The following is a 19,539-nucleotide window of genomic DNA, read 5'->3' as shown; positions in this document are numbered from 1 at the left end:
TTTCATCAAGACAATGCGCCGTTTCACAAATCAATGGAAACAATGGCAAAATTGCATGAATTGGGCTTCGAATTGCTTCTGCATCCACCGTATTCGCCAGATCTGCTCCCTAGCGACTTTTTCCTGTTCTCAGACCTCAAAGGAATGCTCGCTGGAAAGAAATTTAGCGTCAATGAAGAAGTAATCGCCGAAACTGAGGCCTATTTTGAAGCGAAAGACAAATCTTACTGCAAAAATGGTATAGAAAATTTGGAAGATCGCTATAATCGCTCTCGAAGGCAAGTATGTTGAATAATAAAATCGAATTTTCCAAAAAAATGTGTTTTCTTAGACCGGGGACGTTTCAATTGGCCTGTTACTTACATATGAAAACACGATTGAAGCAATTATTATTCATGGTTTTGTAGTTATGAAATTTAATTATTTGATGAATTGTAGGTACTGCCCAAATTTTTTAATAAAATTTTTGCGCAAAATTTGCCTTGCTTTCAAAAACGGAATTATATCGACTTTTTGAGTCGCCCAATACGCCTAAGCATCCCACGAATCAAGTCATTAAGGAAATTTTCAGGCATATCGTTCCATTCTTTCTGAAGGGCTAAACTCAATTCCTGAAAAGTTGAAGGTGGGTTTTGGCGATTGGATATTGCTCTCCCTAAGTAATCCCATACGTGCTCAATTGGATTCATGTCTGGTGAGTTTGCTGGCTTGTTCATTCTCTGGATATTGTTCTCTTGAAGAATGTTTTGAACCCTTTTGACGATGTGTGTATTTCAGGAAGCTTTTCAAAATTGCTTAAATTAAATGGAAAGTGAGAAAAACTCAATTAACTCATTTTCTCGCACCTGGATGGAACCTCTTTGGAATCTCTTGCCCCGTCCTACAATACAGGTAGAAAATGAAATTCATTTGACACATTTCATTGATTAAGAGTAGCCTTATTGTCTAACGGAATTATATCGACTTTTTGAGTATACCTTGCTTGTACCAGTGACCTGTTTCGAAAAAGTAAATGAATTTGAATTCAACTCGAATTTCCTCGAATTTTTCCAGTGAATTATGTTTACATACCAGAGCAGTGAGTGGTCAGTAGAAACTATATTTAGATACAAACAGAATGAATGAACATTTATATACCTATATACGACTGGTTGGGTTCCGCTTATTTTTCCTGTATAAAATAAATGAATATTATACCTCAATAATCTGAATATTTACATCGCTATTTTCACCATGGTTTGAAATTGATCCAAATTTTTCAAATATCTTTACTATGACGAACTGATCCTTTCTGAGAACATCGAATTGTGAATGACATTCGTTGTGACCTTTCTTAATAAACTATTCTGGAATTTCCAAATCATCACAAAACATTTAGGAGTTCATCACTCCCGTTTCAAAATAAATACGATTCTCAAAACTTAATAGTTCTGTCAGTAAAGAGGTCGTGTGCCAAACATTCCTAGTGGAACACCTCCTATTGGATTGATTTTTATGGGCATTTCATATTGAAGTCCAGAATACTTATCCCCTAATTCTGTATCTATATTTCCCTCGATATTTTCAGAACGTGGTTTAACAGGCCAATTGAAAAGTCTATCATAGTCTACTATAGTAAAACACATTTTTTTGGCAAAATTCGATTTTATTACATGGTTACCATTGAGGGCGATACAGCGATTATAGCGATCTTCTAACTCTTCGATATAATTTTGTAGTACGATTTGTCCTTCGCTACAAAATAGGGGTCAGTTTCAGCCATTACTTCTTCATTGGCGCTAAATTTCTTTCCAGCGAGCATTCCTTTGAGGTCTGAGAACAGGAAAAAGTCGCTAGGGGACAGATCTGGCGAATACGGTGGATGCAGAAGCAATTCGAAGCCCAATTCATGCAATTTTGCCATTGTTTTCGTTAATTTGTGACACGGCGCATTGTCTTGATGAAACAACACCTTTTTTTCTTAAAATGGGACTGTTGTTTAACGATTGCATCCTTTGAACGATCCAATAACGCTATATAATAATCGCTGTTGATGCGAATCCCAGAATACTGATGCCATAACCTTGCCAGCTGACTCTTTCGTTTTTCCTCGCTTTGGATTCGGTTCATCGTGTGGAGTCTACTCAGCTGACTGTCGATTGGACTCTGGAGTGAAATTATGGAGCCTTGTTTCATCCATTGTCACATATCGACGCAAAAATTCAGGTTTATTGCACTTAAACGGCTTCAAACACTGTTCAGAATCATTAACACGTTGCTGCTTTTGATCGATTATGAGCTCGCGCGGCACCCATTTTGCAAACAGCTTTCTCATGTACAAATATTCGTGAATGATATGATGTACACGTTCAGATGATATCTTCACAATGTCTGCTTTCTCGAACAAATTCACTTTACTGTCATTCAAAATTATTTTGTGAACTTTTTTGATTTTTTCGTCGGTGACAGCCTCTTTTGGGTGTTCACTGCGTTCGCCGTCTTCGGTGCTCATTTCACCACGTTTAAACTTAGCATACCAATCAATAATAGTTGATTTTCCTAGTGCAGACCCCGGAAACTCTTCATCAAGCCAAGATTTTGCTTCAACTCTATTTTTTCCCTTCAAAAATAAATATTCTATCAGCACACGAAATTCTTTTTTTTTCATCTTTCTTCGAATAACAAAAGTAGCAACACTCACAAACTAATGGTCGGACTGCTGTCGTATCGTTTGAAGGTTGGTACTAACTAAAAATCATATGGATTGGCCAACTTTTCAGTTGGCCTAATAAGTTACATTAATCAAATATGATTTTAAAATTGACATTATATTATACCTTAAGTCTCTGCAATGAATTAATGTACACTGTTTTTAAAGAAATATCAAATATATCGAACCCATTCGAATTCTCGGTGAAATCTTGAGCGACTAGAAATAATAATTATATGAATCTGTAGATAACGATTACTGAAATACAGTTTATCAATAAATTACTTTAGTACGGAATTCATTACAATTTGTGACCAAGCTATAATAAGGTGGGTGGGACTTAAGGTTCCACTTAAGATATTTGGCCTTCTCCTGGCCTCCCAGTACTTCGTAGAAAGGTGGAAACTGACTTGCATCATGGATTTATAACTTTTCTAGCATCAGTAGAAAGGAATAAGATTTCATACAACCTCTTCGGAACCTCTTGACTCGCAGGGCAAGAGCTTCTATTGGTAATTTTTGCCTCACCATTCCTTTCATAATGCATACATTATAATTATTCACGAAAAAAAAACGTATTTATCTCCATGAATGAATATCAATATAATGCCAGACTTGTCAGTTGCACAATAAGTTTTGTAAAAAAAATTGTTATCGATCAGTTTCCTCTTGTAAACTCTAAAATTTTTTTTTCAAAACTAACATTTTTAGCGTAAGTAAAAGTGCAGTTAACAATCCTGAATATGACAAATATGAAATAAAAGTGTGTATGGGGCAAAAATTTCAACTTTTGGAAAAAGTTTTCAGATGTCTTGAGTGGAATCTTATACCCCAAATGAGAATTTTTTTGATATCACATATCTTCAATTGTTATTATTGAAATATTATTAAAATAATGAATATTCTGATGAGAGGATTCAAGAGATGTATTGCCACACAATAACGTAAAATTGTTTTGAGAAAATTTCAACATTCTTTATACACATATCGTCTAAAGTATGGCCCCCCTAAGTTTCTCAAGAAATAAACAATATATGTTCTGGAAATGAGATGAATATTTCACTTTTTTCCAACTGCAATATATTTGATATGAAATCTTTGTTTGTTATTATTTGCTTAATGAAGGATGAGACAAAATAGAAAAAAACTAAATTTATCGATTATTTATTTTTGATTGATTATAGTTATTGCACAACTGAATCCAAATTCAATAGTCCCTATTACAACCTCTTCTTTCAATCAACTGCCCAATACGCCTAGGCATCCCACGAATCAAGTCATCAAGGAAATTTTCAGGCATATCGTTCCATTCTTTCTGAAGGGCTAAACTCAATTCCTGAAAAGTTGAAGGTGGGTTTTGGCGATTGGATATTGCTCTCCCTAAGTAATCCCATACGTGCTCAATTGGATTCATGCCTGGTGAGTTTGCTGGCCTGTTCATTCTCTGGATATTGTTCTCTTGGAGAATGTTTTGAACCCTTCGTATGCGCTGTGGTGGGGCGTTATCATCCTGATAAATGAAATTATCCCCAAATTTGTTGCGCTGAGGAACAATGATTCCTTCAATGATGTTTTCTGCGTAGATGGCATCATTGACTCTTGACTTTTGACGATGTAATTCTGCGACTATAGTGCGAAGAAATGTCTACAATATTCGAGGTTTTCGTCACTTAAATGTTGCGCCAAGGATTCCACTGTGTCTCTGCCACGAGTTCTAGAAAATTTTCCAGGAAAATCAATTCCCAGGAGAGGTGACATTCATTGGCCTCCTCGCAATCCTGATTTGACGCCTATGAACTTTTACCTGTGGGGTTTCCTTAAATCTAAAGTTTACGTTAGTAAACCAACTTTCCTGACCCAAGTTAAAACAAAATATTCTCCATCAAATGGAATAATCCATCATTGAGTGTACCTACTTGCTAAGCCGTCATCAGCAATTTTAGCGAGGGTATATATTTGGTCAAGATTTTCAAGGAATAAATTCCCAAGTAGTGTATTTTCATAATTAATAAAACATTTTTCGACAAACAGGTAAACTTTTTTGTGAGATACCTTGTATTTCAATGAATAATTAATTGTATGAAGGAAGGAATAAAATGAATAATGTGTAATTTTAACTGTCTAAACGTTCTTCTGCACGGGATGTCAATAAACCCCAGAAAACTTTCGATAATAAAATAAAAAAAAGAAAGTCCTGTTATCATCTCTGTAGATCAAAACCTAACGAGCTTATCGGATGATTGCATTCAGCAAGTCATCCAAAAGAAATTACATGTTGCCTGATAATACATACATCTTGTTGAATGTCATTTCTGTCACTTAGTGTTGAACCGTAGGAATTCAAAATACTGTATCCTTGTAACGATTCATTCATGCCAAATGAAATGTTATTTGCGATATATCGTTCTTGCGCTCGACAGTATGGTACTGCCTACAAGATGCAACGAAGTTTCAGTTGTCATTTTCTCGATGCAATGATTTATCAAGGTGAAATCATTGAGACCGCAACAAGTAAGAACGAATAATTAGAAGATAAAAGGAATTTCCATGAGATACGTGAGTGTATTATAACAATCAATCAGGAATTCAGGAATATTACGGAAATATACCTTCCTATATCTACCTACCTATTAATCCTGAATTTCTGTTTACCCAACTGAATTATTAGATTTTCTATATTATGAGTTAGTTCATGCTAGATTGTTTCATATTTAGTCTTTGAAGCCTTTAAACTTTTGAAATTTTGTTTAACAAAGACGCAGTAGGCAGCATAAACTTCGAATTTCAGTGCCATAGCAAGTCCATTTTGATATTATTCATGGAATAAAACATGGAAATCATCGAAGGCAGCTAAATAGAGAGTAATTCGAAGATAGTTAGAAAGAACATCGGAAGTGAACATCAATTGAAAAAAAAAACTGAGAAATGAGAAGGAGATTATAAGTAGGCTATAGAAAATTCACATTCAGAAGAACAAACGATCCAGAGCAGATATTTTGAACTGAACAGTAATAGTGCCAAGAAAAATGATAACAGAACAATTAACCTTATATTAAAAAAAGATAGAAGGACAAAAAGGAATAATTAATATTAGTATTTTTTGTAGAGTTGAACATTGCTATTTAAAATTAAATACAAGGGTATAGGTTAGGTGGGCTAGGTTAGAGAATTGAATTGTAATAAAAAAATATAATTCTACATAGGCGTACAACTTTGCTTCCGCCGTTTTTTCCGAAATTCAAGGCTTTATTGTGAAAAACTGGTTATACATTTATGATTCGAAGTATTGTCCATAGCTGGCCACTACTTTCTCCTATCTTTTGAGCAGCGTCCGAATCCCGAGTCGAAAAAACAGGTCATCTTTTGAAGGGAATCACGAATCGATCCAATTTTTTCCTTCTTCATAAGAACGGAAGAGCTGGTCAGCCAGGCCGTGTGCCATTGATCGAAACAAGTGATAGTCCGAGGCAGCAATGTCTAGAGATGGTGGATGGGGTAGGACTTACCATTTCAACGTTCCCAAGTATGTCTTGATCACTTTCGTAACATGAGGTCGAGCATTGTCATATTGTAAAATAATTTTATCATGACTCTCCTTGAATTGCGGTCGTTTGACTTTCAATGCTCGGCTCAAACGCATTAATTGCGTTCGATAGCCATAGCTTGTGATTGTTACAGTCGGTTTTAACAACTCATAATACACTTCGCCGAGCTGGTCCCACCAAATAATGAGCATGACCTTGGAACCGTGAATATTCGGTTTGGCCGTCAACGTGGAAGCATAGCCGGGATATCCTCATGATTTTCTGCGCTTGGGATTATCGGAATGAACCCATTTTTCGTCTACAGTAACAATGCGATTCAGAAATCCCTTCCGTCTTTGCCTTGCAAGCAGCTGTTCACGAGTGAACAAACGGCATTCAACATCTCTCGGCACCCAATTTCCTTGTTTTGAAATCATTTCCATGACTTTCAGGCGTTTTGAAATGGCTTGTTGCGTCACTTCCAATGATCATGCAAATTCTTTTTGAGTTTGACACGAGTCTTGATCAAGTAATGCTTCCAAATCTGCATCTTCGAAAACCTTTTCTCTTCCACCGCCACGCTGGTTTTCGAAGTTAAAATCACTGTTCTTGAGGCGTTGAAAGTACTATCGGCACATTCTTTCACTAATAGCGACCTCATCATAGGTATTTGAGAGCATTCGATGAGCCTCAGTCGATTATAACTTCAAGATGCAGGCACAAATCGACTAATATTTCGATGGCGGTTTACAAATGAGCTTATTGTATCACATCTACGATCTATTTAATTCGACTACCACTTACTGCTGCAGCCATCTACTGCAAAATGGCGGAAGAAAAGTTGTAACCTAATTTATATAGGAAATATATTAACAAAAAAATATACAACTTTCGATTTGAACCAAATTAAAATCCAAAATTAATTATTTAGAATTCATCCTGAGTAAAAACTAAAATTTATTTGGAAATAAAACATTAATTCATACCATATTTTGATTTCAAACTACGTAGAATCATATCATTATCTATAAAAAAGACTCTTTCTTAGCGCACACATTGAATTACTCAATTGAAAATTATGAACGATAGCTATTTTCCATGTTGACTCTATTATAAGAGAAAATGAAATGAAAAACAAATCGTTTTTCATAGTTGATTCGCTCTTGGTACACAAAATGAATTGGCGAGGGAACTAGTTAACCTGATTATCCAATAAATTCTTGTTCTTCCTAGAACAATTATGAACGGAAAAACGGTCTAAAAGAAGAAAAAAACATCGAATCGTTAGTGGGAAAGGAAATTTATAGGTTTTTCACAGAAAACATTACGCGAAAAGCTAGACTATCACCTCTATACGCTAGGGTATATAATACATAGGCTCTTTCCAAGAATTGAGGCAACTTACGATATTGATTTGAGGTAAACTGAACACTAACTCTCCTAGCTAAGGTCAGCAATGCTAAAAAAGTCGTATTTTCAGCACATCAAGGTGTCTACATGGTTTTTAGCGAATTGATGACTTAGTTTTTCAGCCATAAAAATTTGTGTATAGCTACTATAGTTTGTGTGTCCAACGCCTAAATAATTAACTATAATTTCAAATTGTAAATAGAATTTTCTTTTTTCCGATACCTGATGAGAATTAAAAAAAATCAGTCATCTAATATAAAAAACTGGTTATACATTTATGATTCAAAGTATTGTCCATCGCTAACCACTACTTTCTCTCATCTTTCGGGCAGCGTACGAATCCCGCGTTGAAAAGACTGGTCATCTTTTGAAGCGATCCACGAATCGATCCAATTTTTCACTTCTTCATGGGACCGGAAGTGCTGGTCAACCAGACCATGTGCCATTGATCGAAACAAGTGATAGTTCGAGGGAGTAACGTCTGAAGAATACAGCGGCTGGGTAGTACTTCCCATTTCAACGTTTCCAAGTATGTCTTGACCACTTTCGCAACATGAGGTCGAGAATTGTCATGCTGTAAAATCACTTTATCATGTCTCTCATTGCATTGCGGTGGTTTGTCTTTCAATGCTCGGCTCAAACGCATCAATTGCTTTCTATAAGGGTCGCCTGTGATTGCTTCACTCGGTTTTCACAACTCATTATACACTAAGCCGAGCTAGTCGTGGTCCCATCAAATACTGAGCATGACCTTGGAATCGTGAATATTCGGTTTAGCCGTCGACGTGGAAGCATTGCCGGGATATCCTCATGATTTTCTGCGCTTGGGATTATTGTAATGAACCCATTTTTCGTCTCCAGCCACAATGCGATTCAGAAATTGAAATGGCTTGTTTCGTCATTTCTAATGATCCTGCCAATTCTTGTTGCGTTTGACACGAGTCTTGATCCAGTATAATGCCTCCAATTCTGCATCTTCGAAAACCTTCCCTCTTCCACGCCATGCTGGTCTTCGAAGTCAAAATCACCGTTCTTAAATTGTTGAAACCACTATCGGCACGTTCTTTCACAGATTGCGCCTTCACAATAGGTTTTTGAGAGCATTCAATGAGACTCAGTAGCAGATTTCTTCATATTAAAGCGGAAAATTGAAACCTCCCGCAAATGACGAGAATTTGGTTCGTAAGCTGACATGTTTAATCGAGAATAACTTTATGATGCAGACACATTTTCCAAAACCTGATGAGAATTAAAAAAAACCAGCCATCTAATATGATTAGAGATTAAATTGACATTAATTATAATTCCTTCATTATTTCTGCATTAGAAAAATCACAATTTCAAAATTTGTCATGAAGTTTTTGGAGTGAATTAATTGATACATTGATATTCGGATTTTCCACATTTGATGCAGAGTCATGAATTAAATGACATAATGCCTCTTGATTTCGATCATTTATATATAATGAGAATGCTAAGAAGAACTCTTATATCCTGTTATACATTTCAACGAGTTTTTAAATATCTTATGGAAATTTCATGTATTGAACAAAAAATTCTCATCTTTACAGTATTAATGCATGATAGCATATGATTTTGGCCAAAGATTATTGGCTTCAATTTAAATAACGCAGTTAGAGAAGAGCAGAATTCCTAAAAAATTGTGTTATTTTTTGGTTAAGGATATTTTCGTAATAACTGGATAGAAAATTTAGTGTATAAATTATTTATATTGATACTTCATATCCGGAAGTTTGACTATTTGATGAGACCAATTTGTGAAAATTTGAACCTCTCAAAGCTATTTCTAATAAAACAGCTGTGCTAAACAGGTGGAAGCGTAATTTTTAAGATCCTATTCAGTTCGAGGTTGGAAGAAACATGCTCAATTAACATTTCAGGAACGAATTACATGTACCTTCTTCTATCAGGAGATTATGATAATCGACATAGTGAACTAGAATTTTTCATACTGGTAACAAGTGTATATTGATAAATGTGAATCTTCTCTGAAGACTAAATTTTTTTAAGTTTCTTCTTGATTTCACTCAGTTAATCATATATTATACATAAATATATGTAATATAATTTATTTGGCGGATGCGCATTTAATTTAAATAATCATCATTTATATACTATGATGAAATTTATGAATAAATTGGATACTACACAATTAGTGTATTAAGTACTACTAGCATATAGGAGAATATTTATTCTCAAAATAGGGCCAAATTCATGGAAATAATTTTATTTTTTTTTATAAAATACAAGAAAACCTCTATTACTGAAGTTCGAAGAGATTATAGAGTACAAGTATGGAATATACTGAAATTAAAGATACTAAACAAAAAATATAATATGAGAATACATACAGAAACATAGAGTTCATACTTTTTTGCTTTGTAAAATCTTGCGATATACTTTAAAAAGACAATTTAATAATTAAAACAAGAATTACTGTAACAAGTGGTTAATATCTCATAATTGTGGTTTCATGAGTACAATATAAACAAATTTTGCGTCGCACATTTTCCACGGAATCTCTATAATTCAATTTTCTACTAGTTCAGAGGAATATTTCCACGGTCCTTAAGGAACACTTGTATGAATCATCCAATGTTTTGAAATGGTAATTGGCTAATGCCACATCATTATAATGAGGAGCGTTTTCGTAGTACCTATTGATTGTGCCGGGAGATAATAATTCAATTTTATGTCGTGCATTATAGCTAGAATGCTATTTGATGACATTAATTAAATAGTGGAAAATTAATCATGATTCAGGATTTTCACTATCTCAAAAGTTTAGTCTTCCTTTTATATGAAAAAAAAATGGCAAATATGTGAAGTTTATTTCAGTCTCAAAAGAAATGTTTTTGGAGAGGATAACCGACAAATTGTAAAAAAATCTATATCAAATGTCAATAACAATTTACTAGATATGAATATTTAAAATGCTATACAAGAAAACAAAACAATTGAAAAAAATATCTGAGAATAATTAAACCAATGCACCTATTCATTTCAGAAAAACAGTGGAAATGTAGTTTTACTAAAGACATTTTCTTCATTTTTCCACAGGGTTTCATTCACTCCATTCATGTACCCTGTAGTCATAATAAAATTTAATATCACTAATATTGTTTCTAATTAGAAAATTATGGATATTAGCGTCTGTGTATTGATTCAAGGTAAATAGTTTATCGGCGTGCAGACAAAATTTCAATTCTGGATAAGAATCTCCTCGAGCGGGACTCGAACCGAATCACTAGTCCAGCGCTCTTACCACTAACACTTCCTCGGTGGCTTAGTGGTTAGAGCGCTGGATTATTGATTCGGAGGTTGCGGGTTCGAGTCCTGCTCGAGGAGGTACTTTTTCCAGAATTGAACCTTTGTCTGCACGACCATAAACTATTTCCATTGTTTCTAATAGTGTTCATCAGTTCTCTCAAGAAACTGCCAGCAATTGAACATTTGAAAAGCCCATATGTTAGCACAACTACTCTTCATTCTCACGCGGAGCTCAATGTTGTTATTAAATATCCAATGTGATTTAGTATTATCACAATTGTTAAAATTATAGAATGAAAAATTTTTCATTTCTTGTGGCGCTTGTTGAAAGTTTGGAGCATAACAAGAAAATAGAAAAGGTCTTAAATTTTCCTAGTGAGGATCTGATTTACTCGATTTCAGAAATATTGAAGGAAGGCGATAGTAAAGGGAGACAAAACTTCAAAAATTGAAATTATTCGGTGGATTTCTTGAAGAGTTCTAGAACTAAAAAAATTTCACTCATAAGGGAATGTTTATTGATCACCCTGTATGACCGTGCCAAGCCGAGATTTAGAATTTTCATAATGAATTGATTCTTTGTGGTTCCGCAAACGTAAAAAAATCATAATGTTCACGTACAGGGTGATCCAATATTCACGAAAATAGGAAAAGTCTGAAATTTTCCTTGTCCGGATCTGATTTACTCGAATTCAGGAAAATTGCAGAAAGGCGATAGTAAAGGGCGACTTAATTCCAAAATTTGAAATTATTCGGTCGATTAGTTAAAGAGTTATTCAACAGTGAAATTTCACTCATAAGATGAACATCACCCTGTATATCCCAAACGAAGGCACTCAGGCGATTGAAACCTCTTGATACGGGTCCTCCTTGATGACTTTAAGTCATGGTATTCGTTTGTCGCATTCTTCCCGGGACACCCTGTATACTATGATGAGATTTATGAATAAATTGGATACTACACAATTAGTGTATTAAGTACAACTAGCATATAGGAGAATATTTATTCTCAAAATAGGGCCAAATTTATAGAAATAATTTTATTTTTTTTGTATAAAACACAAGAAAACTTCTATTACTGGAGTTCAAAGAGATTATAGAGTACAAGTATGGAATATACTTAAATTAAAGATACTAAACAAAAAATATAATATGAGAATACATACAGAGCTCAAAGTTCAAACTTTTTTGCTTTGTAAAATCTTGCGATATACTTTAAAAAGACCATTTAATAATTAAAACAAGAATGACTGTAACAATTGGTTAATATCTCATAATTGTGGTTTCATGAGTACAATATAAACAAATTTTTGCGTCGCACATTTTCCACGGAATCTCTATAATTCAATTTTCTACTAGTTCAGAGGAATATTTCCACGGTCCTTAAGGAACACTTGTATGAATCATCCAATGTTTTGAAATGGTAATTGGCTAATGCCACATCATTATAATGAGGAGCGTTTTCGTAGTACCTATTGATTGTGCCGGGAGATAATAATTCAATTTTATGTCGTGCATTATAGCTAGAATGCGATTTGATGACATTAATTATATCGTGGAAAATTAATCATGATTCAGGATTTTCACTATCTCAAAAGTTTAGTCTTCCTTTTATATGAAAAAAAATGGCAAATATGTGAAGTTTAATTTAGTCTTAGAAAGAAATGTTTTTGGAGAGGATAACCGACAAATTGTAAAAAAATCTATATCAATTGTCAATGACAATTTACTAGATATGAATATTTGAAATGCTATACAAGAAAACAAAACAATTTCAGCGGATAATTGAAGAAAATTAAACCCATGCACCTATTCATTTCAGAAAAACAGTGGAAATGTAGTTTTACTAAAGACATTTTCTTCATTTTTTCACAGGCTTTCATTCACTCCATTCATGTACCCTGTAGTTATAATAAAATTTAATATCACTAATATTGTTTCTAATTAGAAAATGATGGATATTAGCGTTTGTGTATTGATTCAAGGTAAATAGTTTATCGGCGTGCAGACAAAATTTCAATTCTGGATCTCCTCGAGCGGGACTCGAACCGAATCACTAGTCCAGCGCTCTTACCAGTAACACTTCCTCGGTGGCTTAGTGGTTAGAGCGCTGGATTATTGATTCGGAGGTTGCGGGTTCGAGTCCTGCTCGAGGAGGTACTTTTTCCAGAATTAAAACTTTGTCTGCACGACCATAAACTATTTCCATTGTTTCAAATAGTGTTCATCGGTTCTCTCAAGAAAGTGCCAGCAATTGAACATTTGAAAAGCCCCCATACGTTGGAACAACTTCTCTTTATTCTCACGCGGAGCTCAATGTTGTTATTGAATATCCAAAGTGATTTAGTATTATCACAATTGATAAAATTATAGAATGACGAAATGTTGAAAGTTTGGAGCATAACAAGAAAATAGAAAAGGTCTTAAATTTTCCTAGTGAGGATCTGATTTACTCGATTTCAGAAATATTGAAGGAAGGCGATAGTAAAGGGAGACAAAACTTCAAAAATTGAAATTATTCGGTGGATTTCTTGAAGAGTTCTAGAACTAAAAAAATTTCACTCATAAGGGAATGTTTATTGATCACCCTGTATGACCGTGCCAAGCCGAGATTTAGAATTTTTATAATGAATTGATTCTTTGTGGTTCCGAAAACGGAAAAAATCATAATGTTCACGTACAGGGTGATCCAATATTCACGAAAATAGGAAAAGTCTGAAATTTTCCTAGTCCGGATCTGATTTACTCGAATTCAGAAATATTGAAGGAAGGCGATAGTAAAGGGTGACAAAACTTCAAAATTTGAAATTATTCGGTCGATTAGTTAAAGAGTTATTCAACAGTGAAATTTCACTCATAAGATGAACATCACCCTGTATATCCCAAACGAAAGCACTCAGGCGATTGAAACCTCTTGATACGGGTCCTCCTTGATGACTTTAATTCATGGTATTCGTTTGTCGCATTCTTCCCGGGACACCCTGTAAAATATTTTTACCGCAAAGCCCTAACGCTTTTAGTTTCGGAGTTATAAATTTTCGAAAGGTTCAATCGTATTTCGGCACGAAAGATTTCATGCTCGAGTTCGAATCCCGCCAATAAATATTTTTTATATCGATTTTTATATGTTGGGTGGCTGTAGTATAAAATTATCAGTTGAAAAAAATCTTAATGTAATGTGCGTTATTATATGACATAATAAACCTATTGGAAGTCCAGCCATCTTCCTAGGTTGAGATTACAATCCTTGAATTTTAACGGCAAAAAAAAAGAAAAAAATCAAAGTTTAAAAAAAAATCATTGTTGAAAAACTCGGCAATTTCGAAATCGAGGAAATGTAATGCTACAATGATGCTGTAAATAATATGTTTACCCCAAAGTCCTAGCTTTTAGTTCCGGAGTTATACATTCTCGAAAGTTTTAATCGTTTTTCGTCCTGAAAGATCCCGGGTTCGAATCCAGGCGATAAAACATTTTTTATATGTTGGGTGGCCGTAATGTAAAATTATCAGTTATCCCAACGTAATATGCGTGATTATATGGCGTTATTGGAAGTCCGTCACCTAACACTATTTCCTCTAAATCTCCTGGCGGTGGCATACATGGAATTAATCTCTTATCCTAATCAACATTAGGGTTAACGATGAAAAGTTTGAAGAAATTATCGATTACAATTGGGATTCGTCATTCCGCCTACGTGGTTGAACCTAACGGACGGGCTCCAAGAATTTTCCCACCCCACAAATTGCAGCAAAGGGTTCCGAGTTGTGGATTCCTAAAAGTGAGTCTCCTCTAGGTCGGTATAAAAGTGTTGTACGAGGACTGTGCGGTGAGTTGAAATGTTGAAATCGAGCAGGCCACGTCCGAGAGATAGTGGAGCCGCGAACGCGCCGTGTTCGCCTACTAGATCTGTGAGTGCACAAGACCACGTTTTCGTTCTGTTTTGTTACATACCTGGACACCGTTGTGCATCCGTACACTGATGCCCGCTGCATCTCCTGGCTATGGGCTATCAGTTTTTTCTTGAGACGGCCGCTTGGACTTTTTTTCTGTTCTTACTCCAGACCTTCTCCTTAGGGGCAGGCAACTTTTTCCAGGATCTAGGCTTGGGGGCCCTTCCCGACATTGCTAAGGTAGCCACCCTTAATTTCACTTCCATTTAGATTACAGCAAGCCTATTAACGACCCTTGGGGAACACCCCAATCCAAATGAATTTACTTCCAAACTACGAAAACATTCTGAAAATTTCATCAAGCTAAAACTTTAGTTGTAGAAACATCAAATATCAACTTCAAATTCAATATTTTAAAATCCAACGATTTTCCACCCTCAAAATTTCAAGTTCAAACCATCAAACAAAGTTTCGGAAATATAAATCTTATAGCTATTTTCATTCAATTTTCAGATTATTTACCTTTACCTTTAAGAAGAAAAAAGGTCCTTCTTTTCCCAACTACAAAACTTTATTTTCAAAATTGAAAGTCACATTTCCATAAAAAAAATCCTTTGATGTAGTCACTTGAAGTCCAAAGGATGAGAATACCACTGAGGGAATCCGGAAATGTCGTTTAATCACGTTGAATGTTGTTTACAAACTCTGCTGATGTAACTATCATCAAACTTATCAAATATGTTGCGGTTTACGATGCGATTTTTTCTATTCTCTAACTTGTCGAAGTTGGGATTTTCCCTTTTGAGAGGTGAGTACGTAATTTCATCTTGACGAGCAAGTGTTCGATATATTTTAACTTTCGAATCACCGGTTGAACTGTGTAGATCAATCATTTTTAGTTCTGCTTTCTCATGATTGATGTTATTTGATCTGAATGAATATTTTGGGTTTTATTCTTGAAACTTCATGTTGTAGATGAAATCCTCCTTTGTCATTAGGAGATTTTTTTATATCTTATTAGTTTTAACCCAAATTATATAGAGAATTGTTCTGGGTATCGAAGAAATCTTTATTTATTGATCAAAGCATATTCAATTATGTCTGAATTATTTATTGCTCGATTATCCGATGAATTATTTGAAAAGTTGAAAATGTCAACCACATACGCGTCGAACTTTATTGAAGTTTCTTTTTTCTTTCGCAGATTGTAAAAAACTTCCCTTTTGGTCGGAACTACTTTAGAATGACGTACATTTATTTTGTAATCTGCACGTAAACTCTTCTGTAAAGGATATCAGTGATACCTACCTAATAGCTGAGTCATTATCGTTAATTTCTTATCTATGTTGGGCAATAGTTCAGCTCTACTTTTTAAAGGCTTCAAATCATAATAATATATAATACATATTACCCACAGTAAAATTTAGTATTTACGTAACTAATTCACTTGAAAATGACTTGATTTCATTAATGGATTTTTAATTAACGAGCCAAATGAAGAATCATGTTTATACCTAATTGTGAATGGAAAAATGTCTCTCGATGTCTTTCAATACCATTGATACAAAAATGAGAATTTGTGTGCAGATATTATGTAGTTTTAATTTTTTTTTCGATGAAATTTTCATGAAACAAAAAAACCGCTCCATGGATTGAATTTAAATTCTCTGGGACTTTTATGGTGATATTGAACTGTAAAATGCATACTCAACATTGATGGTTTTTTCGATATTTTCGATTCAGGGCTTGATTATCCAAAAAGCCTCCAAAAGCCCTTTTTCATCAACTTTTCAAATTAATGTAGAGAACGAAAAACATTTTTTTCCGAAAATACCATAGCTACTTCTTGTAGAGAATTTATTCAAGATTTCAAAACATCCTCCAAATTTTCTGGGCAATCATTGATTGGTGAGATATTGATGGTTAAAGACAAAAAGGTCCTTTTCAATTCAAAGTTCGATATTTCAGCGAGAAGTGCTCGTATCGAAATTATGAAAAAAGGATATTGAATCTGAATAAACAATCATCCATATGAGGGTTAAGTTGAAAAAAAAGTCTGTAGGCCAAAAATAAAAACTGAAAAAATTTCGCAGAAATTTTAGATACTGTATTCAATTGGATTGAGCGGTACAGGTTGCTTAGAAAATTTTTTCATCATGAGATCTCTAAACAATAAACTTCAAGCTTCAAAAATTTTTGTTTCAAATTGAGATACGACCATTGTTATCGAAAATACAGCCATTTCAAAAACCGCTAAAAATTTCATATTTTATTTTGATCCTTTAATTTATTCCACTAGTATAGAATTGAATTCTGCTTTTTGAACTATCTATAGTTTAGTACTTAAGACGCGTTGAAGATAATTATCAAAGACGATAAATAGAAAAATTGATTTTTCACTCAACTTAGGCGTTCGATTGATGACAAATTGCTATTATCTTTCGCCTAAGATTGCGATCAATGTAAATGTTAGAAGTACGAATACGGATGCGTGTGATTAATAAAAAATAATTGCGGTAAAAATTTAGAACAGCATTCACGCTTACCTGGAAATGATTAATGGTTGTCTCAAGATTATTTTGGTCGATTCGAATCTATATCCGTGCAAGAGAGAGACAGCCACACAATGATTGTAGTTAAATGTCTGGAGAGAGTAACCGTCATTGAACCTTTTACTTTAATTAAGTTATAAAAACTACCATATCAAGTCTAAATTTTAATATCAGTTCCGGTTTATGATGGGAATTCCCTCTCAAATAGAAAAACCCAACTTCAGCTGAGCGGAACGCAGAAATTCCAATAGTATGGTTGGTTCCGGGCCAGAATTTTTTCTTAAACAATCAATGATTCATTTTAGAAGGACACAATATGATTTAAATGATGTAATTCTAACGGATCTTCGGTTATATTACATTTATGTCAGGTTCGAGATATTATCTCATAAGTTATTTCACAATGCGATACAGCTCTTGTGAAATTTCTAGGACTCTTCCCATTCTCGAACGTCTTGAATTTTATACTCTTAGTGCCAGATGAAAACACAAAATTTTCGAATTGATTCATTACTTCCTCCTACCACAAAAAATCTCTAACCCACATAAAAAGCAATTCTCGAATTATATATTCAAAACTATTAGAAGAACTTTGTGACTCACTACTGGATATTTTATTCAACATTTTATTACACATTATTTAAATTTCAAAATTTTATAAAGTATATACTTCCGAGAAAATAATAAGTTCTTATTTGATACTTTTATTTTAAGTATCTAACTATCTATAGCTACGATTTCTTAAAGTTCTGGATTACAGATAAAAGGATTTCATATCCATTTTTGGATGGAATTAAAAACATTCGATGAAAATAATAATCCAACAAGCACAATAAAATAATATTCAAATAGTTTTCATTTTTGTGAAGTACTCAATTTTTTTCGAGGATTTCTCTTTTCTCCCAAATTTTCACTTTTATTAAAATTCATTTGCTGAAAACTCGAAACGGAAACTCACTACATATTGAAATTTTTTGCGTTGAATTTTTTATCGAGATCACAAGAGATTAGCCCATAGTTATGCAAGTATTCCGTTCCACTATAATTTTTTCAATAATCGTGTTTCCTCCAAATTGTTAATCTGCTCATAAGTCTTCTTTTTTAGTTTCCTTGGAACTACGAAAGCGTGTGTTTCAAGTTACGCATTTAATATATTTAATTGTTTCCTCATGAATATTGATGCAAGAATATCAGATGTTATTACAATGTCTTCTGGTGCTAACAATATTCAATTTGTTTTGTTCATGTTTGGAAACTTGAAAATGGACCATAATGATTTCACCCATGGATGGAATTGTCTTCACAACAGGTATCTAAGTATCCAACTGTTTTGGAACTTTTGGAAGAAGATATTGCTTTAAATATGTCAACCATAAATCCCGATATTATGCTTCACGTCCGAAATAAAGAAAGAAAAAATTGGTTTCCTCCAGTCCAGGAGGGTGTATTTATTTTTTGGGATGCAATAAAAGATCCGAACATATGAGATTTTGACATATGGTCTATAAAATATGTTTTAACCATTCCTGTGTTTTATAGAATTGACTTATTTGACAGCATGTTTTAGCTCAGTTTACTAGCTGCAAAAGATTTTTTTTACTTATGAAATCAAAAGATGATCTTATTAATGAATGAAATGGATGCAAATTTCGACAACTAAAAATATTTCTCAACATATTTTAATGCATCAATATACAACATCGTAAACGCAGGAGAAATTTTGTTTGAATATTTCAAGGACTTTTGAATTTTATTTCTTGACCAAAGGTTTATTATTTAGAATAATAAAATTTTCCTTATTGGAAATAATAAACTTATAACATAATGGAACTAAAAAGTTTTTTTTTACCAAGAAAACTGTAAAATTGGAGAAGCTAAAAATACCTTTAGATATTTCGGAATTTTGGAATGGATGCATTTCACATATTAAATTAATACAAAATAACCTTGCGAGTTATACATGATTAGTCATATTTAAAGTATTATTCTCAATTCACTTGAAAGCTCAAAAACTAATCGATGTTAACACGATAAATCTTTAAATTTTATGGCTATTACTTTTCTTCCGTATTTCTGATGTGGTTTTATTTTTGGATACAATATTCCAAAATTAGCAGGTTCGGTGGGTATAATAAAATCACTTCCACATATATTTATGGATTGGAACACAGTGAGCGTTT

At 33.8% G+C, this 19,539-nt stretch overlaps 1 protein-coding gene and 2 non-coding genes across 3 annotated transcripts in view; all 3 read left to right on the top strand.

Annotated features, from left to right (window-relative positions):
* The first annotated feature begins 10,919 nt into the window (after positions 1 to 10,919).
* On the top strand, positions 10,920 to 10,992 carry Trnan-auu. The gene has a single exon. It is a non-coding gene; the product is annotated as a tRNA-Asn (tRNA).
* Positions 10,993 to 12,998: 2,006 nt separating this feature from the next.
* Trnan-auu lies at positions 12,999 to 13,071 on the top strand. The gene has a single exon. It is a non-coding gene; the product is annotated as a tRNA-Asn (tRNA).
* A 1,646-nt stretch (positions 13,072 to 14,717) lies between these two features.
* Positions 14,718 to 19,539, top strand: part of LOC123686414 (bone morphogenetic protein 4-like) — a 33,629-nt gene continuing 28,807 nt past the window's right edge. The window contains exon 1 of the mRNA XM_045626521.1: positions 14,718 to 15,047. Coding sequence (XP_045482477.1) covers positions 14,919 to 15,047 — 129 coding nt within the window. The 5' untranslated portion in view covers positions 14,718 to 14,918. The remainder of the gene's footprint in view (positions 15,048 to 19,539) is intronic.

The sequence above is a fragment of the Harmonia axyridis genome, chromosome X (genome assembly GCF_914767665.1).
Source record: "Harmonia axyridis chromosome X, icHarAxyr1.1, whole genome shotgun sequence".
NCBI lineage: Eukaryota > Metazoa > Arthropoda > Insecta > Coleoptera > Coccinellidae > Harmonia > Harmonia axyridis.
This window is presented reverse-complemented; position numbering and strand designations above follow the sequence as displayed.